The sequence below is a fragment of the Nasonia vitripennis genome, chromosome 5 (assembly GCF_009193385.2).
Source record: "Nasonia vitripennis strain AsymCx chromosome 5, Nvit_psr_1.1, whole genome shotgun sequence".
Lineage (NCBI taxonomy): Eukaryota > Metazoa > Arthropoda > Insecta > Hymenoptera > Pteromalidae > Nasonia > Nasonia vitripennis.
In genome coordinates, this window is record NC_045761.1 from 6,664,429 (window position 1) to 6,689,159 (window position 24,731).

The following is a 24,731-nucleotide window of genomic DNA, read 5'->3' on the forward strand; positions in this document are numbered from 1 at the left end:
TGCCTTGTATACCCCACTATAATGTACGTGCTATATCGTTCACTTCCTTTCACTTTTTCACGCGACAAGCTGCGCACGGGGACGCACGTAACTCAAGCTCTCCTCGGCAGTCGTTCACCAATCGCTTCCTGCAGCGTGAGTATATCCGCAATTTTCATATATCTATATGTATGTATCGTACGGGAGCATTATACATCCTGTAAGGCGTGTGTGTAACAGGTCGCTTTTTGAAACGAATCCATCATGTCTGACACCTTGTTCGATTAGCCCGAGAGCGGATAAAAGTTGTACCGCGAGTGAAGTTAAATCAAGGCGTATCTGTATCTCTTTCACATGTGTGTTACTGCTGCTACATCGATAAATTAAATATTGTAGATTTACGTAAGTGAAATTACCAGAGCTTTTTAGTTCGCGCGAAAGAGTATGAAAAAAAAGTGCACGGGTATCCAGTCGCTTATTGGGTAACAAGACTAACTGCATAGATCCTTATGTGTACATATTCGAGCGTTCGGTTAATTTAGTCGGAGAATAACGGCCGAGCAAGGCATTGTTAATAAGCGGCTGTGGATTTTTAATCCCGAAGATTTATCGCCGGCTGCGAAGGTTCATTGCGTTTTATGCAAATGTTATAGTTGCGCCGCGATACAGCGCGCGCGAAATAAACCGCTTGATCGAGTGATATTTTATCGAGAGGAAAAGACGCTTTCGAAATTTACTAGCGATTTCAGAAAGGAAAATGCCAATACTGCGTTATTACATTTTTCTCTAGCGATGTGTGTGTGTGTGTTTAATTGCGCGGCGGCCTTACGTTATTATCTTTATATCTTTCCAGAATTGCTGGAATTACCTACTTTCCTCTCAGAAAGAGAAGTGACGCACTCGTGATTCATAATTCTTTTTTTAAATAATGCATAATTTTCTCGACGAGCGCGATGAAGTGTGTAATACCGCGGCACATCAAATATTTGATTTTCGCTTTGAAGATCACCTTAGAATAACGTATCGCTGTTTGCTATTTTTTTTAAGTGTAACATTGTATAGTGTCATCCAATGTCACATCCATAATATCATCCACTCGATTGAACGCGTTCGTTCACTGCAACTATTAATCGCCGATAAAAATCCGTCGAGGAAATGACTTGGTCGTCGATCCGAGATTACTACAAATCACCCAGGCATACACGATTCTCAGAGCACACAGTAAAAAATAAAAATTCACTACATAAAAAACCTATAATAACACTTCTACGAATACAATATATATGTATAAGGAAAGCCGCAGTGGCGCGCGTCCTTGAAATAGATTCCGCGCTCGCCGTAAAACTGGCTTCGCCTGCAATTAAAAAAAAACCCACGACATTATAACCCACGATATAACAAACTCTAATACGTGTGCAGCGTCTCGCGTAGGGTAAAAAAATCCGGATCTCTAGTAATCTGTGGTCACCGATTTTTAAAATCGCCTCGGCAGTAAACCTTATCGATCTACGTGAATCTAGCGGACGACTCTTATTCTTATCTTCTGCTATAATATATACCTAACACATGATGCACACACCTGTAGGCGTCTGCTGCGAGTTGGATCGGATCGATATAATTATGCGCCCGTGTCTCCTTTTTTCGTTCTCGGCTGACGCATATTAGTCATCAGTCGAATTCCCAGAAATAATACTAATTATAAACGTAACACACGTTGCAGTCACGGCTTGTCAGGAGTCATGGGCGGCAGCAACTGCAAGAGCTTCTCACCGAAGCACATCAACACCAGTAAGGTCCGCTCGTCCGAGTCCTTCTCCAGCAGGTCCAACGGCGATGATCGACCGGCTGGTAATGGCCAGTGCAAACAAGCTGCAGGTATGTGTCATCTGCTAGACGCGCGAATTTCAAAGGCCGAAGCTGTTGTTTCTTTTGTTTTTCCTATGACCTATCAACGAATATAGACTTCATATAGAAGAACCCAGATAACAGCACGTGCTGTCTCCACCGAGACTTGTTGTGCCGCACGGCGTGCTGTCCGTGTGCCGTCTCTGTGCTATCAAGCGGGGACATCTGGCGGGCGTTTTTTTGCAGAGCATGCTCTTGACGTGCCGCACGTCGTGCTGTCACTGTGCCGTCCAGTTGCTGTCTCGACCTAGGCGTCTGTACGCGACGGCACAGAGACTGCACAGCGACAGCACGCGTGCCGCGTGCTCAGAATGTTGCATTATTAATAATTATGGACTTTAATTAGTAAAGAGCATACATTTATTACTTTTTTTATTCTCTCCAAACCGAATTACATTTAAACATTATTTTATTACATAATTCTAATTATTAGCGATGATTATTAGGTGCAATTGTGCATCAAATTGTAAGAAGAGTTGTGGCTCAGAGGCTAGAGCTTCGGACTTCTGATCCAAAGATCGTGAGTTCCAGCCCTACACCCGGCAGATTTTTTTTTCTTACATAAAATTTTTTTTATACTATATAACAAAATTTATTAATTATTTATGATGTAGATGCTTAGTTATGCGTTCTAACTAATTTTTATTTAGCATTATTTTTATATGCGATAAAATCGCTCCCCGCCGGTAGCGTTTTCTGCTGGCACAGAGACGGCACAGAGACGGCACGTCGTGCTGTCTCGCCGTGCCGTCACGTGCCGTCTCTGTGCTGCGGCAGCTGGACGTCACGTGCTGTCGTGGATGCCGCCATCTCGTGCCGTCACGGGGACGTCTCTGTGCCGACACGTTGTTATCTGGGAACGGTTCGTATAGCGGCGAGGGGACGGAAAGCGATAGTTCGGTACGCTCCGCGAGATGGCGGCAGCCATCAATTTCTATCGTGCTGTCTCTCTCACTCTCACGGCGCCATTCAAATTTTAAGCTTGCAGTCGTCAAGTCAGCCGAATGTCAATCTCCTTGCTACATGAATGTTATAAAATTAAATAATAGCAGCGTAGATGTAAATAATAAATAAATATTATATGTGACGCACTATGAAAATTGTAATAGTGTATAATAGTTTAATTATTACGTGATACTTAAAATTTAATTTTCGCTACAGTGTGCGTAAAAACAATAAATCGGGATACTTGCTCTTAGTTAATATTAGTTTGTTTATAATTAAAAACAGCCATCAAAATAAAAACAATCAAACTAATATTATTCGATGGAAACCAATCGGGAAGGTGGCTAAGTTTTCTTCCATCAGGAAAAGGATAGGATAAAAGGAAAGCATAGGTGTAGGAATGGCGATGATGATACACATAAATTATTTACATTTCATGCAAAAAATTGAAATCCAAAACCATCACTATTTTTGGTACAAAAAAACCAAATTTCTCGTTAAAAATGTTTTGTATAGACTTTTTACCTTGATAATCATCAAATTATTTGTTTATTTCTGCAATTTTCCTTTAATTTATCTACATCTGAAACTTTTACTAATGTATAAAGATTTTCATGAATTTCGGACGTTATTATAACCTCTGATTACTGAATTTTCACATTTATTTACTCTAATAACACTCGTGATAAACAGATTTACCGTATCTCATCACTGGGAAATCTGTGAAAGGTCAAATCAGGATTTTTTGCCTTCGATGTTCCACAATCGGTGTAGACACAAAGTGCACGTGGAGGCGACATGCTGACCACGAAATCTTCTTCGCTAAACACGATAAACCTATCCAAAAAAATCTCACGAAACTAGAACGATGTACTTCCCTATTCACTACTATTATTTATCGCTATTTGTTGCAAAAAAAATCTGTAAACTGTCGACTACAATGACCAACAAACACAGAGACTGCGGTAAAGCTCTCTTCGCGCTGTTTACACAGCAGGATCGAGCGGGAAACTGACAGGAGCTGCGTTTTCGCGGTTTTTTCCTAGTCAGAAAAATATGGTTGTCGCAACCAATACTTTTGTAAAACCTCCTTACACACTCATTATTCATTTTCTTGTCATTTATTTACTTTCATTATTGTTAAAAAGTATATTTTACATAATATACTGCATGAATGATGAATCGTCTGCTTGTGCGTGCTCATATGCGCGCCAAGCTGTAGGAAACTCATAGGTGGCGCCGCCGAGCGGTTGGGTAACAGAACTAACGGCCTGTTACCCAAGCTTTCGTCCCCCCATTTTAACCCAGAACCGTTCTTCTATAGGAAGTCTATATTCGTTGGACCTATTATAATAGCGATCGATGGAATTGAGAAATTGGAGTCGGTTGTTGAATCGAGAGGTTACGGTCAGGTGGGACTCGACATTGTGAAAGTATTATATTTGAGCGGCACCGCGAGGCCTTGATTATGATGTATTGTCCTTAGTCGCGTGCACTTTCGCCTCGGTTTACATCGTTTTGTAATACCAAAGGGACTTTCGAATTGGAGCTCCAGCCTCTCACTTCTCTAAAAAATTTCCCAGTGGTCATAGACCAGAATGTCAGACAAGAGAAGGAGCAACGAAAACAGTCCAGCTTGTTCGCCTAGGAAAGTCAATAAAAAATCCACACGTGCCAATGTTCCCAGTTGTAACTGTGCTCGTGAGTCCGCTATGCTGAGTGAGAGAATTAAAAGAGTTTACGCACCCTTTTGTTTGTCCTGATTCAAGGTAAGACAGAGAATACAGACTACATCGAAGATGTTGTCTGCAAGGAGACGGACATCCAAGAAAACGAGATGAAGACTCTTCCTCTTGGCGAGGAAGGAGGCAAGATATTGCTGATCAAGCAGAAAGGAGAGCTGCATGCTATTGGCACCAAGTGTACGCACTATGGTGCCTTGTTGCATACCGGAGCTTTGGGAGAGGGAAGAGTCAGGTGTCCCTGGCACGGAGCTTGCTTCAACATCAAGAATGGAGATATCGAGGATTACCCTGGACTAGATTCTCTGCCGTGCTACAAAGTATATCAAGCATTCGATATTTATTTTTTTATTCATCATTGGAGTCATAAATTCTTCATTTGTAGAGATGTAGAAACTGAAGAATGATATTAAAATCAAATCAATATGCACGTTGAAATTATAAATTTATGTAGGTTTATAGCTCTTGATCATTCAGTTAATGATTGCATAAAATAGCATAGCAATTATTCAGGGATATCAAGTTTCAAGTTCATAAAGTATTATGCATGTCAAGTTTAAATGTTAAACGTGCCAAGCAGATTCTATTTATAGTATTTGAGCAAAAAATTTTCTCTATCCATCTCATATTACAGTAATATCCCGTATTGATAAAAAATAAAATAGTAATGGATTGAACTTTCACTTATAGGTCTCTGTTGGTGATGGCCAAATCAGAGTCAGGGCAAAGCGCTCAGAACTTTTGGCTAACAAGAGAACAAAGGGCATGTGCAAACTGAAACAAAATTATCCCGAAACTGTTGTTGTAGTCGGTGGAGGACCTGCAGGTGCCACTTGCGTTGAAACTCTCAGGCAAGAGGGTTTCCAGGGACGTATACTGATGGTTTGCAGAGAAGATGTTCTACCTTATGATCGAGTTAAGGTTTCTAAAACCATAGATTTTGATGTACAGAAAGCTTTATTGAGGCCTCAGTCTTTCTACAACGAACACAATATTGAAACTAAATTGGGAAATGCTGCAATTAGCTTGAATGTAAACAGACAGATAGTTACTCTGAGTGATGGCGAAGAGTTGCACTATAACCACTTATTTATAGCCACAGGCTGCAAACCCAAGAGACCAGATTTTCCAGGGGTAAATTTAAAGAATATTTATGTGATGAGAGATTACACAGATTCCCAAGGTGTAAATAAAGAACTAGGAAGCGATAAGCATGTTGTGTGCTTTGGCTTGGGATTTGTTGGTATGGAAGCCGCGGCTTATTGCATAGACAAAGTTGCATCGGTAACAGTAATTGGACGATCTCCTACACCATTCAAGTCTGTATTTGGCGAAGAAATAGGAAATAGAGTGAGGAAGGAATTTGAAAGCAAAGGTGAATTTTTGTACTCAATTTTTTCAAAATATTACAATTTTGCCATTATTAATATTGTCTTAATTATTTTAGGAATTAAATTCATATCTGACAGTGGTATTGACAAATTTATACCAAGGGAAGATCATCCAGATGTTGTAAGCAAAGTTGAGCTAAAAGATGGAAGACAGTTACCAGCTGATATTGTTATATTAGGTATTGGTTCAACTCTGTACACCGACTGGATGAAAGATTCAGGGGTAACAATGTTAGATGATGGCAGTATAGAAGTAGACAAGGTATGTAAGCACCTAGACACAAGAATTCAATATCTGTGAATCTCAAAAAATCAAATCAATAAAATAATATTAATTTGCTTTAGTATCTGAGAACAAACGTACCAAATGTCTATGCTGGAGGTGACATCGCATATGCACCAATTTACTCTGCTGGAATCTCAGCAACAATTGGACACTACCCCTTAGCCCATTATCATGGGAAAATAGCAGCGATAAATATTTGCAAAAAAGTGACACCATTGCAGGCTGTGCCTTTCTTTTGGACAACGTTATTTGGAAAAAGCTATCGTTATGCTGGTGAGAATTACAGTTGCATAATATTTACAACTTTTCAGCTTGTAAATTTATTCCGCATGATCAATTTTATTCTTTTGATATAATTCAGGATACGGTACACCAGAAAGAATCAAAGTTCATGGATCTTTGGAAGATTTCAAATTTTTCGCGTATTACTTTAAGGATGGCAAAGTTATAGCCATGAGCAGTGTAGGTAGGGATCCGATTGTGGCCGATTTTGCAAACTTACTCTACGAAGGTAAATCCTTAACAGAAGAGGAAGTTGAGAAGGATCCAATTGGTTGGATACGCAGCAAACCAAAGGATCTTCAAGCTTCTATCAAACCAGACACTCAGACGCAACAATGATAAATATTAAAATTTGAATTTTGCTGATTACATTTTGAAATTACTGAACAAACTGCTTAGGTGATCAAAGAATTCAAGTTGATGGTGCTAATTTTATGATCAAATCCAAGATTTAAATTGATTTGTCCATGTTACGAGCGTGGGACCAAGATTCTCTATAAAGATTTTGTACACCTCTGTCCTCTTCGAATAGCAAAAGCATTGTAAAAAAGATAATAACTCAATGCTTTTCCACAAGCTTGTGAATTATATTAGAAAAAAAAAATTGTTAACTTAAGTGATAATTTGTTTCTCACCAGTATTTTGTAAGATATAATTTATTTGCACTTTTGCAGGTATTTATATATAATTTACAATCAAATCATGTTGTGGCTATTACAACATAAGACAATAGACCAGAAACTAATCAAATGTGTTTCTAAATAACTAAAGTTGTATGTGGTATCAAAAAAAGATACTGAAGATGTTGAAAGTATTTTAATATATTTAATTAATTGACATATACACAATATATTTGCTTATTTAAACATGTTAAATCCTAGTCTACTCCCATGCATTGGTAACTTTTAAATGAATTAACCTTTCTGGTAAAGTGACATGTTGTGAAAATCGCTCATTCTTTGGTTTGTTTATGTTATCCCAAAAAGTTTGCATTTCAGCCATTTTAAAATCTTTCATGTGTCCATGAGATTGTTCTACAGTCAAGTATGGATGACGTAAATACAGCATGTTTTGGTCTGTTCTCTCGTAGTCTATTTTCAATTGGTTAAGCTCCTTTGGTTTGATTTCTTTGACAACACGGTTCTTTCTACAATAAATCAATCAACTCTTAGATTACTATTAATTCACATGCATGATTTTGTATTTAAAATAACTAATATCCAACAAAGTGTTATAGTACACTGATATCATGTATAAATTGTCTTTATGTATCTCATACTGTTTGAACTACAGGTTTTGTCAAATTAACAATTGATTTGTTCTCTAAAATAAGATAGACTCTAAGATAATTTTTAACAACTTTATTAACAAAGACATTAATAAAGAAAATAATTAATTTTCGAAAATGAAGGTTAGGTCGTAGAAGTGTTTAAGAAAATAAATAAATAAAACAGTTCTAAATTATGTCTACTACTTACCCTCTGTATTTGAATCCATGGGGCTTTTTGCCGAAAAAAAGAATCGCTGACAACCTCATTTTCGATAGTTTTTATTTTTTTATATCAAAGAATTTTCACTGCAGAGACGGTGTACTAGACTGACTAACTATGCCAGTCCTGGATGTTGGTAACATTGTTCCACATTTCATATCTTTATGTATCGAATTTGGTATTACTGAATAACATACCATTAATGATGGGCCATGACTATAGTGAGTCCGTGAGTGATACAATAATGAAATGACGAATCGAGTGACGATCGACGAAAACATAACCAATATTATGGTTTACCTTACCGTGCATAGATATAAATAATTAGATCCGTATTCATAAACACTTAGTGCAGTGTCACAGCAGTCGTCTGCAATTGCCTAATAATGGTTCTAAGAAAGAAAATTTTGTCTTTTACTCTACACTGCACAGAAACTGCAAAATTTACCTAACGAATACGTGTACATACATATACAACTGGTATAAAATGAAAGCCCCCAAAATGCCTTAATTAGACCTACATAAGTGAAGGTGAAGTAATAACTCTCATCTTTGTAAACGTCGTTTCCAAAAACCCAGTGAATATTCCAGTCTCTCTATTAATTAGTTGTAAACTTAGAAAAAATACAAAATGTTACCTGGCATAGGAGTTTTTGGAACTGGAAGTGTGGTTCGAATATTTATTCCCTTTCTAAGGGAGAAGGGCTTCAAGATTGAAGCCATCTGGGGTCGAACTATTGCTGAAGCCTCTGAAGTGGCTTCGGATCTGGAAATACCCTTTTACACAAGCAGGATCGACGATGTCCTCTTGAGGCGAGATGTGGATCTTATATTCATCATGTGCTCACCAAATTTGCATGCACAGATTGCTGTCAAAGCTTTAGGAATAGGAAAACATGTTGTATGTGATAAGCCAGCAGGATTGAGTCAAAGTGAAGCATTGAAAATGGTTAAGGCTGCTCAGTATTATCCTTCACTAATAAGTATTGTCAATCATAGTCTACGTTTCCTTCCTGCTTTTATAAAAATGAAAAGAGAAATTGAGGAAGGGTATCTTGGAGGACCTGTTTCTATAATCGATGTTCGGGTGCAGATGGGAAGTCTTGTAAGAGATGGTTTGTATTCTTCTGCTATGGTACTTTATTTTTTACATTGCTTTTTAAAATATTTATTTTTATCAAATTTATTGTAGGGTATGACTGGTTATGTGATGAAATAATGGGCGGTGGAATCTTGGCTCTAGTTGGCAGTCATGTGATAGACCTAATTTCCTATGTTACAAATCAAAGAGCAGTGAGAGTTCATGCTGTTGTGAGAACTTTTACTCAAACAACAAAACACATCAATGGCATTAGGCAGATAACATCTCCAGATTTTTGTTGTTTCCAAATGGAATTAAATGAAGGTACATTGGTAACAGCCACTTTAAGTAACCATTTGCAAGGCCAATTATCCCAGGAAGTTTTGATCTGTGGTCCTAATGGTCATCTTGTGGTGAAGAGTGGTGACTTACATGGCTGTAGAGGACAACAGGAAGAAGCTTTGCATTTAGATGTAGAAAATGTTCAAGAGTCATCTATAGCAGATTTTATTCCTCGTCCATATATCAAGGGTTTACATAAAATGATAGATGCATTGCGTGAAGCATTTCAACCTGTAGAAGATAAGCGAGGATGGATAAAGGAACCAGTATCCAGAGCTGCGACATTTGAAGATGGTTTGTATGTCCAGGCTGTAATTGATGCACTGAAAAGAAGTAGCAAACACAGGGAGTGGGTTAAAGTTACCATCATGACAGAGGAGCCAGATCCAAATCCTTTACTCAGTGCAGCTGTTAGAGCCACTGCCATTTCTATTTAAATTCCTATACTGTTTTTATGTATGCTGTAATATTTACAAAAGTATTTTGTATCCAAATCAACTTCTAGTTTGTAATACTGAACTAACTATTTAAGACTTAACTGATTAGATTTTAGGATACATTTCATCATATAAACTTAAAAGTTAATTCTAAAATATGTTCAGTGCCACGCCGAACAAAATTATTGTACATAATACAATTTTAAATAAAAAACGTAAGACTAAAAAATATACTCAACAATTGACACTTAACATCTTGAAGAGCAAAATCGTTGGTTTGTGAAACAGCATATCGTTAATTAAGAGGTTGAAGGAGTCATTCCGGTCGAGACTCATAAATGATTTCACATATGAGAAAGCACTTCCATGCTCGTTTGAATGCGTCTAGTGGGAATATTTGTATACTTTATAAAATATTACGCTTGTTCAAAATGAATGCTTCAATTAACGAGAAGAAAATTTTGAGCAGTTAAATATTTTTAGACTAGTGCAAAACCAGCGACATATTTTAAAGTTTTTGATATTTATATTTACATTTAGTAAAATAAATACTTATGTTTGTATTTAAGTTTCCAGTTTATTTTTTTTACAAAAAGATACTCATTTCTAACGCTTCATCAAAACTAGAGACTAAGCAACAATATTTTGAAGAATAAATGTACTTATATTTGGTATTGCAAAAAATACAAAAACAATTACGGAATAAATATTGTAAACAATCGATGTCTCTTTTACAAAATTATTTATTATCCTTAAGAGGTATTTGTTGCAAATATTTTTTTACAAAGAAATAAATTTTTGTAGCAACGTAAAACTTAATTGAGCTTAAGTGCACACACGTGATACATAAAACAACTCCTTTGCTTTATACATTACGATTTACTCTTGAAACTAAAGTATAAACAATCGTTCTACCAAGCGGGCCTGGATGTGTAATAAAGCATTTTTTCCGTCTCATCTAAATTACAATCGAAAGGATCAACTACACTTATCCATTAGTTATCGGAGAGAAGGTAAACAATAAAATCCGAAATTGTCCAAATTTCTGTTCATAGTATACAAGTAAATAGCTCGACAGGTCGAAGAAGTTCCTTAATTTCTAGCCGAAAATTAAGAACATCAAATTCAAAGCCCCCGTGCACGGTTGGCAAAAAATTCATTCTGAACTTCTTTATATTCTCGACACGATATCACTACCACATATCTCGTGAGGGAAGCGCTCTCGCACTTATCAAAGTGGAAAAATTCTCGCGTTTTGAATGTGCATGCATGCACACGTAAAATTGGAGTGTGAACAATCGTAGTGAATGTAAAAAGAAGCGCGCTCGCTTTATGTCATGAAGTTTCGCACAATCGGGGGATGATCTCGGAGACGACGTACGCTCCAATGGCAGCTATTATAACCGACTATTGAATTTTAATCAATAAACAAACGATAAAAACATATAGCAATTAATCGTGCATCGATAGAAGGCGGCGAAAAATCCAGGCGGTTGTATTCCAGTTTATGCCGCGATACTCATTCTCACATATTTTCTTCTAATCTCACCAGGCGATGATGTGTAGTACATATTCGTAATCGTAATATATATAGAAAACATTCATACAGCGCACATGACACTATACCTGGTGTATACGATTATGCGTCGTTATTGCCACTGACATTACCCCCCCCCTCCCCTTCACCCCGCTAAAAAGATCATAGGACGAAAAGGGGCGTTCACCCTCGCGAACAACACTATGAGAGGCAGCTTCTTTTCTTCGTATTAATTCCTCAGACTTTGGAGCGTTTCCTGGCAATGGCGTCCTCGACGGCTTTAAGTTGCTTGAGCAGTTCCTCGCGCCTGGTACTAGCATTTTTCGCGGCCTTTGCTTTTGCAGCCTTGTCCAAAGGTGGTGATTCGATTGATCGCTTTTTGCCGGCTATCGAAGAGCTGCGCTCAATCTTTTTTGCAACAGCAGCAACGGCGTGCTGCTTTAGCTTCGAGGCGCTAAGCTTCAGTACCTCCTTCAAGTCTTTGCGACCGAGAGGTGAGGTGATCTTGCGGCGACGAACCTCCGCTGAGGAAGACGACGAGTACGATGAGTCCGAGGAATCCGAGGAACTGCCGCTGCTGTCCGAGCCTGAGCTGCTCTGAGAGGACCTGTAAAGTAAAAACGTGCGATTAAAGATAAAATTGTTATTTTTATTATTTTTCAATTGGAGCATTATACTACTTAGCGGAGAAGTGATCATGCAGATTTTTTTTAATAATACTTGATTAAATTATCTTCATGATCACCTGTCAATAGAACTATAAAATTAACCAAATTTTAGTCTTGATAGCTATTCCATTAAAGACATAAATTTTTCATAATTAATGGACAGTAATATTAACAGTCGAAGTACTAAATCGTTTCACAATCTCTGATAGCCACATTATAGTTCTTGAAACTATATTCGAGATATAGTTTGACTTCAAACATTGGAAGGTAGAAAAATTATTCAATTATGAATGAAGTATAAAGTAAACTATAGCCTTAAAATTCCGAAAAGACCAACATAAACCCATTTCATTTTCGAAATTTTCTAGTATATTCCAACAATGCACTTTTCAATTGCGTAGAGAAAAAAGCTTATATAACTCATTTTTCTTTTCTCAATAGACAGAGTGCCAACTACAATAGATACGATCACTTATGTGATTAAAGAATCGGCTTACCGCTTTAGTTTCTCTCTTCTTTCGTGATTGCAAGAAAAAAAAAATTATTTTTTAGATCATTGTTCAATGAAATGTTCAGAATTGATAACGATGATAAAAAATTTACTTCACGTTATGTCATGCAGAGTACAAATTATTAATAATTATTTAAGTAGGAACGGGGGGTGTTTATTATTCAATAAAAAAATTACGTGTCAGACTGCTTGTCACTGCCAACATCGAGCCCTGACAAGTATGCGTTCCATAACAACGTCTTACGATCCCCAATTTCTTGCAGCAACCTAAAGGGACATCAGAATTCTTTGAAAGCAACCGATGAGAACGTCGTTAGAGCCGTAAACTCAAAAATATTTGCACGATTGCATGCAATTGTAAATACAAATGGATACGTTCGTATGGAAATTGCGTTGATGCGTTGAAATAATAGTTTAAATGAAAAGCGTGCAAAAAACGCATCTGTGATAAACAAAATATTGTCATTTACAAAGAAGAGGGAGGTGTAATAACTAATACAAAAGTATTTGTTTGAATTGAATTACAAGGGTCTAACTAATGAGTTGTTACATTGACGCTCTGAGGATGCGCTATATAAAGGTTGCTGATGCAAGAAATCGGGAAGATCTATAGTCTATGTACTCATTTGTTCATTATTTTAAAATATGCTATGGTTTAAATTCATTTCTATTCCAATGTTCCTACGAAATATGCAGGATATTCTACAAGGTTTTATTATGTATAAGAAGCTTAAAATGTAGTAAACTGTAAGCATATAAAATGTATATAAAAAGTTTCTTCAAATCATACTTTTGCAATGAAATATGATTCAAAATAATAAAAAAATGTTTACATATCTTTACTAGTCGTGCATGTATCCATTAATTATCATATATTTTTTTTGTACACGTAGAACGCGCCATTAGAACAGTAACTTGATAACAGTAATGATTCATATAAGTTGACATCAGTATTGTAACAACTCTAAATTTCAATTTTACTATATCAATCAATTTCAAAGCTTAAATGAAGAAGCCCAATAATTTTAATTGCGGCATATTATTCTTTAAAAGAAATTGTAACATATTAATAAATGAGAAGCTTATGGCATGATGATGGAATGCTTTGATGAAACTGTTTGTAAAATATCAACAAAAAATAAAAAGCTTGTGATATTCTACTATAATACATAAAACAATTTGTAAAATAGTAAGGATGAAATAATAATGAAGAAAATTATGAACGCTGAATTACAATATTGTTGAAAAATTAAGGTATTGGAAAAAACATATTTGTACTATTTTGAGGTGCAGCATACGTAAATAATATAGGACTTGAAAATATTAATGTACACATGCATTGCACAATTAGGTGACATGTAGGATGAAAAACGAATAAAATTATATGATCAAAGTACTGTTATCAATGCATCTACGAATTTAGATTAAACTGCGCAAGAGCACGCATTTTGTTTGTTCAGAAAACGTGAATGTACAGGTGGAAGTTCCTGCAATATGATTAAAAATATATTGATTAATTTTTTCTTTGAACAAACAAAATTATTTGACGCAACTACGAATTTGGTTGAGTATAATACTTATTTTGAGCAGCAAAAATATAAGCTCTTTCATGCTGTATGTATACCCTTGATAAAATCATATATATTCAAGTAACAAGCAACACGCTCACTGTGAAGACAAATACTGGATGAACACTGTATGCTTGATAAAACAAAAAAACACGACTTTTTCGATAACGAAATCAGTATTTTTTATACCACAGATTTCAATTCATTCGTACGAACCTTAACACCTAGAGATTACTCATGCCTATTGTTTTAAGTGAAAGTGGCTCTTTTGCAAAGCCAACATCAGCACATCAAATATCGATGGTAGTTGAAGTCGATAACTCACCTAGACCTAGAGTGGCTCTTGATAACCTTAGCAACGGCTGCTGCGGCGAGCGCGGTTCTCTTTGCTTGGCTGCTGCTGATAAGTGGACTTGGTGCCGGTGGATTGAGAGCCCGACGATGCACCGATGGTGAGGAGGTCAATTTGGAAGAACCTCGTGGTGAGGGTGCCGGTGGGTTCATTAGCATCGCCGCAGCTGCACCACCACTACGATGATGCGATGAAGGCAGCGAGCTCGGGGGCGGGGAGGGTGGTGGGATTTTCTTGCTGCTGACTCTGGACCTGGAGGGGGGAGATGGGGAACGGGACCTGGAGACGGATTCATAAGAACTGTAGCTAGTGCGACTCGAGCTACGGCTAGAGCTAAAAAAAGGTTAAAAAAACGGTGTTTTTTCCTTCGTGAGAGGCTCTTTTTTCTACTGACTTTTTCATTGTTTTTATTATTAGTCGGTTAGATTGATTTGGTTATTGCTTGCTACGAGTTACGTTTGCCTTAAAGAAACAGAGTATAGAATTAGGTATAGAGAATTGACAAGATTTTAGTAGTTAGCCGAATCATAACGCAAAATGCAAACTTTAAACAATCAAGCATATTAGTGTGTTGTTAGAATCATATAAGTATGAGCCACTTCCACCCAAGCTTGCAGTTTAATCTTTAGTGCAATTTACATTTGAGTTGAAATCTCTAGGCAATTCATTAAAATATACAATTAGTTCTGCTTTCAATTTATACTCTAAAAGCACGGTTATTAGAGCCGAATCACATATTTAAAAATTCGGATACTCGAGGATATTTTTCATCAAGCATCAGTAGTAGAACGTGCAAATATTACAAATCGTCTAAAATTCGGTACTAATGTTTGATAACAACTCGAGTACACCGACTTCCCGATAAAAAAGCCAATGAGAGAAGCCCCCTATTAGCATGCAAAAATAAAAAAGTTTGAAGGACAGCCGGATAACGTAACTAAAGAAAAAGCGAATAAGCCGATAAAGCAACGGTTTTTGCACAAACCTCGATGAAGAATAGGACGAGCCCGAGGAATAAGACTGCTTTCTGGATCTTCTGCTGGACGAAGTGCCGTGTCTTCTTCTCAAGCTTCCAGGGGACTTGCGCCTCATCCAGGGATCAGCCCATTCGTCACCTCTACCACGCTCTACCGGTACTATATCTTCTTCGCGATAAGTCTTCGCCGAGGTAGGTATGCGCTCGACTATAACCTCGCGAGACGGACGCTTGTGCTTCTTCTCGTACTTGCTGCTAGAACCACTGCTGCGATAATACTCGCGCTCGCGTGGATCTGGAGGATGTGGAGAAGGTGAGATCGAGTGAGGAGTACCGCGAGGCACCATGTGATAGTCGACGCGCTCGCGATACTCAGGAGGAGGAGGGGGACCGCGTCCTTCTTTATAATGCACCCTCCTATAAAATTTGAAAATTTCTGATTAGTTTTGATCCTTCATACGCGCACTTGCAAAACATTTATACAATCGCTCAACACGAGAAAAAGCCTTTAACTTCTAGTAACGAAACAAACCTGTAATGTTCAGGCGGTGGACCTCCGCCGTGATAGTATGGCTCGGGTTCTTCTGCATAGTAATCCGGGGTTACCCTTGGTGCTCCTCGTCTGGTAGGTGGTGGTGGTGGTTCGCGCTGCGGCGGCCACCTCTCGGTAGGTGGTTCGGGACTGGCCGGCCTGACGTAGTAACCGGCTTCACGGTCCAAGTCGTCTTGGCCTAGACCTAAATTCATCTTCTTTTCCTCAAAGTCCATGTCAGTTTCCTTCCGTTTGTTAGCCTTCCGCATCATCTGCAAGCGAGCGAGAAATAGGTTTAAAACGGCGGGCATAACTCGGGGCGCGAAAGAAAGAGAGATAGATAGATAGATAGAGAAAGTAGTATTTTTCGTATTAGTATAATGCGATCACAAGGAGTTATACGAGTCAATTTTTAGATGAGACTTTATCTGAAAAGTAATCTAGATGAGAGGAAAATTATAATGAGGTTAGCAACTTTGTTTCGGATTCATGCCAAGGGTGATATTGCTTTTGGAGTCAAAGCATATGATTCAATACGAGCTTAAACGTGTCAGATTTTTCGCGTTCGCATTTGAAGTGATGTTGTTAGATAGAAATGTAGAAATGTAATATTATATCAGCTAAAAATTGACTCGTAATTTTGCATCCCGTTACTCTAATCACCCCCTCAATTATCTAAATATTAGTAATATTTCATACTATTTTTTAAATGCATGACATAATTATCGATTTGGTTTTCGTTTTATATGCAGAGTGATAAGCATACTTGTTTGTCTTATAAAAAATTATCAAATATATTCCAAATTTAATGAAAAGACCCGACTTTTAAAATTCGTATCTACATATTCATAAGAAAATTTCAAGTTGATTAATAGATTTTTTATGAAAAAAATATTTTTCAAAAATTATGTCAATTATTTCATCAAAAATTCAAAGTATCATTAAGTGTGATCTTTTTCAAATAACTTAAGCTTTAAAACATGTACATATGATCGTTAGGTTTCGAGTTTCAACTTGCACATTTTTACCATAAATAATTATTTTGTTTCTAATTTAACAATATGTAAGTGCAGCTAAATGAATCACTAATAGATAAGAATTTTCTTTAATATTCATATAGTTCAGATAATCATGCACATGTAATAAAATTTGAGCTATAGAAATATTGAGTTTGGAAGACAATTCAAAGTATTGATTTGTTCCATGCTTTTAATTGCTAAAAGGCTGGATTTTTCTATTTTGTTATCACGCCACATCTGTAAACTAACCACGTGCTGTCGTGTTTCTATTGCACGTCATCTTCAAATTCTATTGCTTCATTGATATAATTGAGGGCACTTAACAAGATTTTGCCAACTATGATAATTATGTTAAGGGGGTGTGAAAGTATTGATTTTCAGAACGAGCTTAATTTACGTAAGAAATAATTATTTCTCTACTTTAACAAGATTATCTTACAAGTAGTTTTAAAATTTGCTGTCCCTTCCATTTTGCAGGTCGCCGACTACGCATCTAAAGTAAAAATTTATAAATTCAAAATTGCAAATCTAATATGACAAATCAATCAAAAATTTAGATTTATCTGTATTATTGAAAAATCTTTAACATAAAAATCAATTAAAATAAATTGCACAAATAATATAATGAACAAATTAACTTGCTACTTCAAAACATATAGTTTTACGATTTTGAACCATCTTTTACATCACAATTTATAATTACTTAGTTAATAATTAATAACTAGTAAATCACTTTTTTAGTTTCGCAAACATTTGGCTATACTCATGGAACTAAAAAGTCAAAACGGGAGTTTTCAATAATTTTCAAAATCTTGTAATGTAAAACTTACTTTAATAATAAAATAAATTAATTTAGTGAAGACTTCAATCATGAATGAGCAAAATTATGTGAACTTCTAATATTAAAATTGGTTAAGGTGTCACTTACATTTTGTGGCCATTGTACGTGTGATATAGCTTAAGATGTCATTGTACGAAAAACTTGCACATAACACTTGCATAATTTGCATACCAACAATTTAATTCTAAGTGACTTTAACACTTTTTTTACTGTTTAATAATAAGATTTTTACTATTTACATTTGAAATAAAAGTAGCATTTACAAAACTTAAAACAATACGTACAAAATGTAAATATGTAAAAAACTGAAATTTGCAAAAAACTTTGCAAAAAAGAACGTTATCATTTTTATTATTAATATTATCATCATCATTATTATATTAATCTTAAAATATTACTTACATTAATACCTTAAAATATATAAATTATAAAAATACTAAACTTATTATAAGTCAAAGTTATCTTGATCATCAAACTAGCTGATAACTTTCTTTTTCTTAAAGTTACTAAGAAAATGAATGATAAAGTAAAAACTGATAAGATAAGATTAGAAATAAAGATGGGACAACAAAATCCGGTCTTGATATGAACTTTGGTCTTTTAAATTATTGTACTAAAAATCATACAAAATTAAAAGAACCCTTTAAAGTTCCCAGATAGTCAGCTAATATTGAAAAAATTCAGATAAACAATAAACAGCCACATAAGGTTCGCAAAGTAGTGAATTCAATCTCATGTTTTAAATTTTTAAATTGATGCTCATGCAAAATACATCGTATTATAAACAATCCAGAAAGCTAATGCAAAAACTTGAAGGAAAAAAAACAAAGATGACTACACAAACACGAACAATCGGTGCACGGTTAAAGATTTTTGTACTCGATCGACATATCAAGATCGAATTCAGCAGCAAAAAACCCGTGACAACTCATCCCAAAAGATCGACAAAAAGCTGATTTTGAGCAAGGGTCGTGCACTAACCTCCTTGGCGTGCCTGAGTCCGCGCTCCCAAGCGCTCTCGGACACAGCCTCGTCGGGCGCAGCTTTTGGCGGGTGATGAGGCATTGGCGGTCCATATGGCACTGGGGGTCTTGCCATAGGCGGTCTCTCGATGTGTGGCCTAAACTCGTGGGGTGCTGGTCCATGTGGTGGCGGATAGGCCATAGGTCGCACCATATCAAACATTGTGTAGTTGCCCTTGTCAGTGACACCCGGATGCAAAAAACGGCAGCTTACACCCCAGGTACACTGGCCGCGGTTGTAAAATCGACACACTGGCCTAGGCTCGGTCTCTTCAGGTCGGGCCTCATCACCATCACTGAGCTCACCTTCCTCCAACTCAGATTCTTTCTCACCATCCTCATCTTTGTCATCGTGTATTTCGCCGGCTTCACGAGTTGATTCTTTATCTTTTGCTTTTCCCTATAAATGTAAATAAGAATAGTATTAACTTATAGAGTGCCTATATTTAAACGCCCGGACTATTTCGTTATAACAAAATCTACTTCAGCTGTGGATTAAAAAAAAATATATAAATCACCTTTGCTTTCTCATTTTCCTTATCTTTGCTCTTCTTATCTTTTTTCTCAGCCTTCTCCTTAGCTTTTTCCTCTTTGCTTTTCGGTTCCACGTTGTTCTCTTTCTCAGGTATTTTTGTCTCCTTAATTTCTTTAGGCACCTTCACTTCCATTTCACCGTCCTCCTTGACATCCTTCCACTGGCCGTCGGCTTCAAAATCCAATTGCTCGGATTCGTCTGCCAAAGTAGCAGCTGCGTTCTTCTCTTCGCTTCTTCGCTCTTCTTCCTTGCGCTTCTCGATACTAGGTCCATTCGAGTTTGCCTCGGACATTGCCTTCTTTCTTTTTCTCATGGCTCTGCCCCTCCTAGAATCATCATCAACGCTGTCGTGATCCGAAACTTCTGAAAGATTCTCACTATGAGAAAGCTGTGGACTTCCAGGTATGTCGTCTGATAGATGATCCATAGGTGAGGGCGAACGTGGGTGTTTCTTCTTTTTCTTCTTTGACTTGTGCTTCTTGGTCGTAGGGCTGCGTCCTGATTTTGGACTGAAGTGAACCGAACTAAGGAAACGCGGTATAAATAAGCATCAAATTGCGTATTTATTATTTATTTATTAATTAAAAACAAAAATCAGTATCCGAGATTTTTTATAATTTAAAATCATAAAAAAAGCATTTCAAATAACTATTTTATTAAAAAAAAAAAAGAGCTAAACTGATTGACATGAGTACTAAAATAACCATTCTGTTTCCCCCAAGTAAGTAAACTTACCCCAATTAACGTATACAAGCTTGCGGCTAATTCAACATCCTAATAAAATTATTATCGTGTATTGCCTAATCTTACCCAGTAGGCGAAGCTGGCGGGGAAGGTGTCGAGCGGTATGGCTTCTTGTTATAGGGCGACTTAGATAAGCTGTGCTGAGAGGTTGGCGAGGCAGGTGCTGAATGGTATTGCGCTATGGGTGAAGCCGGATCCTCCATATGGGGACAGTTAGGAGATGCTGGACTGGACCTGTCATCGCCCGAGTGAACCGACCTCGCATCGTCCGAGTGCGCGTGATGTTGATGTTCTTCGTCCCCGGATTCCTCATAGTGGAAGTTCTTGGGCGAGTGAGGACAAGAGCTACGCTCCGAGATGGCCCCTTCTTCTTCGTCGTCCTCTTCCTCTACTTTTGGGGAACCTGGGATATCATAGTCACGCTCTTGAAATTTAGGTGATGACCCTGCTGACTTTGGATACGCTTCTTCTGGTGAGGCAGGTGCCGAAGAAGGAGAGGCTGGTCCTGAAGCAGGCGAAGCTGGACCCGAGGCAGGCGATGCCGGGCCCGAAGCAGGCGATGCTGGGCCTGAAGTTGGCGATGCTGGGCCCGAAGTTGGCGATGCTGGACCAGATGCAGGTGAAGCTGGCCCTGAAGTTGGCGATGCTGGACCAGAAGGTGGCGAGGCTGGACCGGAGGTAGGCGAGGCCGGACCCGAAACTGGAGAGGCCGGATCCGAGGTCGGCGATGCCGGGCCAGATGGAGGTGAGGCTGGTGGTCCTGAGGCCGGCGAGGCTGGGCCCGAGGCAGAAGAAGCGGGGCCAGAGCCGCGGTAGCTGCTGCCGTCCGGAGTTTTGGAGCGACCCCGGGAATGCAGTGAAGCCGAGCCATCAGGAGTAATGGCTCCAGGGCGTTCTTCGTTATTGCTCTCAGAAGATGAGCTTTCTGAGCCTGAGTCCGACATCTTCTCAGCTGGGCTTTGTGTCTTGTAGAGTTAAACTGCTAACTCAGCCTGGAAACAAGTCATAAAGAGTTAGAAAAAACAGCTCGTGGTGAGTTTTCACTTTTGTCACCCTGGATCAACATAGAGATCAGCAAGTATATTTTTGCTTTTTTTTAAGGATGGCTGTTGGTAAATGATTATTCATGTGATGAGAATGAAATGATGATCATGATGGCAATGATGGCTCAAAAAACTGGCGAACTAGGACTGTTGAAATGATTGAAGTCACGCGGAACATTTGATGATCTGGCAATGCCCATACATTGTTTTGCAAAATTCAGAACGAATTTTAATAATTAAAAACAAAGAGAGAATGATCACCAGGTTTTTAGCTATTTTTTTCAACAGGGAAGAACAATGAGTAATGGGTTCGACCTGTGTTAAATACGTGATGCCCTGCACAAAGCCACTAGATGGATGATCCAATCTATGACTTTGAGCTGGAAATAATTAAATTTTGAATTGTTCTTTATTTGTTTTGGTAATGGCTAGTTTATGTACTCACTGAACTATGACTGTTTAAAGCCATACTCAGCCGCTGGCTGGCTGGGCTTACCTGTGTCGATAAGAGCCCATGCGGGTTTTGCTCTTGATGTTGTAACGCACGAAAATGTTTCAACGAGCATGTGGTCACGTGAAACTTTTTCTCGTGCTAAGTCTCGTAACAAACACGAAAACTTAAACTTGCGATTTACTGATACTGACACGGACTTAGACTTTTTACTTCGACTCTCACGTACATTTTCAAAAAAACTTTTCTCCCGGTAACTTGTTCGCGACTTACAAACTTTACTTGGTTTGCTGGCTGCAGCCATTTTTTTTCAACCTTTTTTGGTAAACTATAATTTAGAGTAAACTTAAACTTTGTTTTTCTTTTTAACTAGAGCACAACACAAACTACAATTACATATCGAAACGCAAACTGTAAACTTATATACTTTTTGCACTAGGTAGTTTGTTTTGTTCTTTTTTTATAAAGCGAGCAAACGCTTTTGACCTGAAAGAATGATTTTTGGGCGTGCGAAAAAATAGACTGTATTAAGAAAGCAGAGAAAAAAGTAGTAGTGAGAATATTATACATAGCATATATTTTTCTAGAATGTATACTATAGATATATGTATACCACAGAAAGCTGCAGGTATTGAAGATTAAGACTAGCACAACCATGCAAAAGCTGAATCAGGTAACTATCATAATTATAGTTCAGTTGCAGCAGTTGGTAACTACAAACTTTTTTTTATGCTCCAAGTATGTTGAAGTGCATGAAAATTATGCATGCTTAGAATTATGACTGTTAAAACTGCGATTTCGAGGTTAGTACATATTATTCTCTGTGCCAAGTTAATTATCGCTGCATCTGAAAAATCATGCATATTTATGCCAATTTTGTTCAAAGGGTTCAATTTTTTAAACAGTAACTTGTACATTGGGTAGTAATGAATTGTCCAATTTTTTGTCAATATTTTATTAATACTCAAAGTTAGTTAAGTAAAAAGTGCTTTATCAGTACTTAGGCTTGTAGATTGAACAAAAGGAATTCAACCCTTACTGAAAAGTATAAACCACTGTGCAGTCTATAGTTGTTTCTCATTCACAGACAAGATAACTGCACCAAGTCCCTGTATTATGTAATCTGAGTGTATACCATCAATGATCTGAAGTTACGTGTGCTGATATGCAGACATGAATTTCAATATGCAATTATTAAAAACAGTGTTATGATTGTCTTTCAAACGTATAAAATGCATTGAACAAAAAGTTGAAAAAAAAGAAAATCAAATATCCGTGAAAGCAACTACCTGCTCATCTTCAAGTGGATTCGAACCTGTTTTTCTTTTGGAGAATCAAATAGATAATATTGACATTGGTTTTAAAAAAACAGAGCTGCATAAACGGTAAAGTTTCATTTTTGTTTAATCATTTCCTCCTTACTGTGTATTTATCATTTCTTGAGTAAGGATGAAAGCAATACTACTAGCTCTAAAGGATGCGACGTTAATCCAATACCTTACAAAAAGCTTGCTCCAGAAAACTAAAAAATAACATTAAAGGAGACTCCTAGAGTGTCAGAAAAAAAGGTTACGTCAGCCGACATCGCTATCCCGCAATAAGAGAATACCGAGATAGCTAGAAACTGCTGCAACTGATATACGATACATAAAACAAAACGCAGACTAGTCTAAAACTCTCGGCAAAAGAAAGAGTCGCGTATAAGAGACGGAAACGGTGCGAGTAGGTATACATGCATATATATACATATAGGTATATACCTCCGCGTCTCGCGTCTCCGCGTATTACACCTCTTTCGCGTGGTTGTTTGCTTATTGTTGCACAAAGAGTACCTATATACAAGTAGACACATACACAGGCAGTAAGGTATATGCATAGCATAAATTATGCATGTGTGGAGAGGTATAGAGATAGGGCAAGGGAACAGGCATCGCACTACATTTTCTACGTATGCATACGCGTATTTCGTCGTATCTTCTACAGACTTGAGCGATAATCGGAGAAAATAAGGACAGGCATGTAATATGGAGTGCCGAAGAGCATACCTATATACATAAAGAACTGGAAATTCACGCGCTCGATATACTCAATAGACAGCCAATAGACAGCCACACACACACACACACACACATATACATAGGTTATAAGAAGCTACGGCTGTGTAAAAGCGCACCTCGTGTGTAAATACAACCGCACGAACAAATAAATAAACATTCAAAGATAGCCAGAAAGTTGAAAAAAAAGAAAAATAGAGAGAAAGAGAGAGAGAGAGAGGAGGGGGGATTAGACTCTTTTTTTGGAGCGCGTTGCCTTTCGCCTTGTATAGGTTAAGTACGTTACCTTGATGTATTCGGGCGACTCGTGGTCTCTCTGTCGGCTTCGTCGTCGTTATCCTGGTGCTAGTGTCCTTGAGGCTCAGAAGCAGCCGTCGACGAAGCCCACTCGGCGTCGACTGAGTAGCTTACTATCCTTCCTCTCTCTCTCTCTCTCTCTCTCTCTCTCTGGGCGTTTCTTCCCCTCTTCGATTAATTCTGCAACGACCTCCTCTCGCTATATATCCACACACGAATATATATAGGTATGTACACACGACAAAAGCGTGCCGTCGCCGCCAAAGCGATCAATGCGCGACTCCCGGCTTCTTTCTCTCTTCTGGCGCAGTTCGTGAAAACTATCTACAGTAAGCTGGCCGTCAGGTCGATTTTGGCTAGGCTAATTTTCACGCTCTCTTCTTGGCTGGAAGTTTCCTCCGCGACCAGCGTGGTGGCAATGGCTGGTGGTCGCTTGCAACGCTTGCAAGTGATGTTCGCGTCGTCGCCGACGACTACCCACTGCCGTCGCGCGACTCTCGCGATTATCTGGCAGGCTGGCCAACTGCGGTGTGAATTTTTTTTGTCAACTTTTTTTCTTCCATCGTTTGGCAACACTGCCGAATTTGAATGACTAGCGGGAAACGAGTCAATCGTTCGTGTCAGGAGGCAATTCCAATTAATTTTTTCTTGTGGTTGAAGATGATCGATATGTTTAGCTTCGTAATATACGTTCAGTGGTT

At 37.8% G+C, this 24,731-nt stretch overlaps 4 protein-coding genes across 23 annotated transcripts; 2 read left to right on the top strand and 2 right to left on the bottom strand.

Annotated features, from left to right (window-relative positions):
* The first annotated feature begins 9 nt into the window (after positions 1–9).
* On the top strand, positions 10–7,455 carry LOC100122812 (apoptosis-inducing factor 3). Of its 4 annotated transcripts, XM_032600722.1 has the most exons (8): positions 110–135; positions 220–381; positions 1,700–1,854; positions 4,599–4,891; positions 5,262–5,946; positions 6,019–6,224; positions 6,308–6,521; positions 6,610–7,455. In XM_032600722.1, the coding sequence occupies exons 3-8, from the start codon at positions 1,719–1,721 to the stop codon at positions 6,867–6,869; spliced, it is 1,794 nt and encodes a 597-aa protein (XP_032456613.1). In that variant the 5' UTR covers positions 110–135; positions 220–381; positions 1,700–1,718; the 3' UTR covers positions 6,870–7,455. The 4 variants fall into 4 exon arrangements, with proteins under 4 accessions (XP_001606413.1, XP_032456613.1, XP_031788126.1 ...); XM_001606363.6 differs by lacking the exon at positions 220–381 and having other exon boundaries at positions 10–135; positions 6,610–7,378; XM_031932266.2 differs by lacking the exon at positions 110–135 and having other exon boundaries at positions 178–381.
* LOC100122800 (ribosomal protein 63, mitochondrial) lies at positions 7,332–8,412 on the bottom strand. The gene is made up of 2 exons (XM_001606353.6): positions 8,009–8,412; positions 7,332–7,677 (listed from the first exon to the last, which is right to left on the bottom strand). Exons 1-2 carry the CDS (start codon positions 8,065–8,067, stop codon positions 7,413–7,415), a joined length of 324 nt encoding a protein of 107 aa, XP_001606403.1. The 5' UTR covers positions 8,068–8,412; the 3' UTR covers positions 7,332–7,412.
* Positions 8,009–10,448, top strand: LOC100114680 (glucose-fructose oxidoreductase domain-containing protein 1). The gene is made up of 2 exons (XM_001607911.4): positions 8,009–9,135; positions 9,213–10,448. The coding sequence occupies exons 1-2, from the start codon at positions 8,652–8,654 to the stop codon at positions 9,878–9,880; spliced, it is 1,152 nt and encodes a 383-aa protein (XP_001607961.1). The 5' UTR covers positions 8,009–8,651; the 3' UTR covers positions 9,881–10,448.
* LOC100122789 (zinc finger CCCH domain-containing protein 18) lies at positions 10,438–24,392 on the bottom strand. 17 transcript variants are annotated; one of them, XM_016989263.3, is made up of 12 exons: positions 24,020–24,392; positions 21,725–22,165; positions 20,252–21,177; positions 19,425–19,965; positions 18,866–19,306; positions 17,483–17,536; positions 16,025–16,296; positions 15,502–15,909; positions 14,490–14,849; positions 12,774–12,863; positions 12,583–12,600; positions 10,438–12,024 (listed from the first exon to the last, which is right to left on the bottom strand). In XM_016989263.3, the coding sequence occupies exons 3-12, from the start codon at positions 21,127–21,129 to the stop codon at positions 11,655–11,657; spliced, it is 3,432 nt and encodes a 1,143-aa protein (XP_016844752.1). In that variant the 5' UTR covers positions 21,130–21,177; positions 21,725–22,165; positions 24,020–24,392; the 3' UTR covers positions 10,438–11,654. The 17 variants fall into 17 exon arrangements, with proteins under 17 accessions (XP_016844752.1, XP_032456604.1, XP_016844756.1 ...); XM_032600713.1 differs by having other exon boundaries at positions 21,725–22,201; XM_016989267.3 differs by lacking the exon at positions 21,725–22,165 and having other exon boundaries at positions 14,490–14,795.
* Between the last annotated feature and the right edge of the window lie 339 nt (positions 24,393–24,731).

Coding starts and splice junctions, on each gene's coding strand:
- LOC100122812 (XM_001606363.6), top strand. CDS start 1,719: ATGGGCGGCAGCAACTGCAAGAGCTTCTCACCGAAGCACATCAACACC. Junction 5,947..6,018: donor GAAGGAATTTGAAAGCAAAG/GTGAATTTTTGT, acceptor TAATTATTTTAG/GAATTAAATTCATATCTGAC. Junction 6,225..6,307: donor GCAGTATAGAAGTAGACAAG/GTATGTAAGCAC, acceptor AATTTGCTTTAG/TATCTGAGAACAAACGTACC.
- LOC100114680 (XM_001607911.4), top strand. CDS start 8,652: ATGTTACCTGGCATAGGAGTTTTTGGAACTGGAAGTGTGGTTCGAATA. Junction 9,136..9,212: donor GGGAAGTCTTGTAAGAGATG/GTTTGTATTCTT, acceptor AATTTATTGTAG/GGTATGACTGGTTATGTGAT.
- LOC100122789 (XM_016989262.3), bottom strand. CDS start 21,129: ATGTCGGACTCAGGCTCAGAAAGCTCATCTTCTGAGAGCAATAACGAA. Junction 19,966..20,251: donor CCGCCAGCTTCGCCTACTGG/GTAAGATTAGGC, acceptor GCGTTTCCTTAG/TTCGGTTCACTTCAGTCCAA. Junction 16,297..17,482: donor AGCAAATTTTAAAACTACTT/GTAAGATAATCT, acceptor GCTCGCTTGCAG/ATGATGCGGAAGGCTAACAA.
- LOC100122800 (XM_001606353.6), bottom strand. CDS start 8,067: ATGAGGTTGTCAGCGATTCTTTTTTTCGGCAAAAAGCCCCATGGATTC. Junction 7,678..8,008: donor CATGGATTCAAATACAGAGG/GTAAGTAGTAGA, acceptor GATTTATTGTAG/AAAGAACCGTGTTGTCAAAG.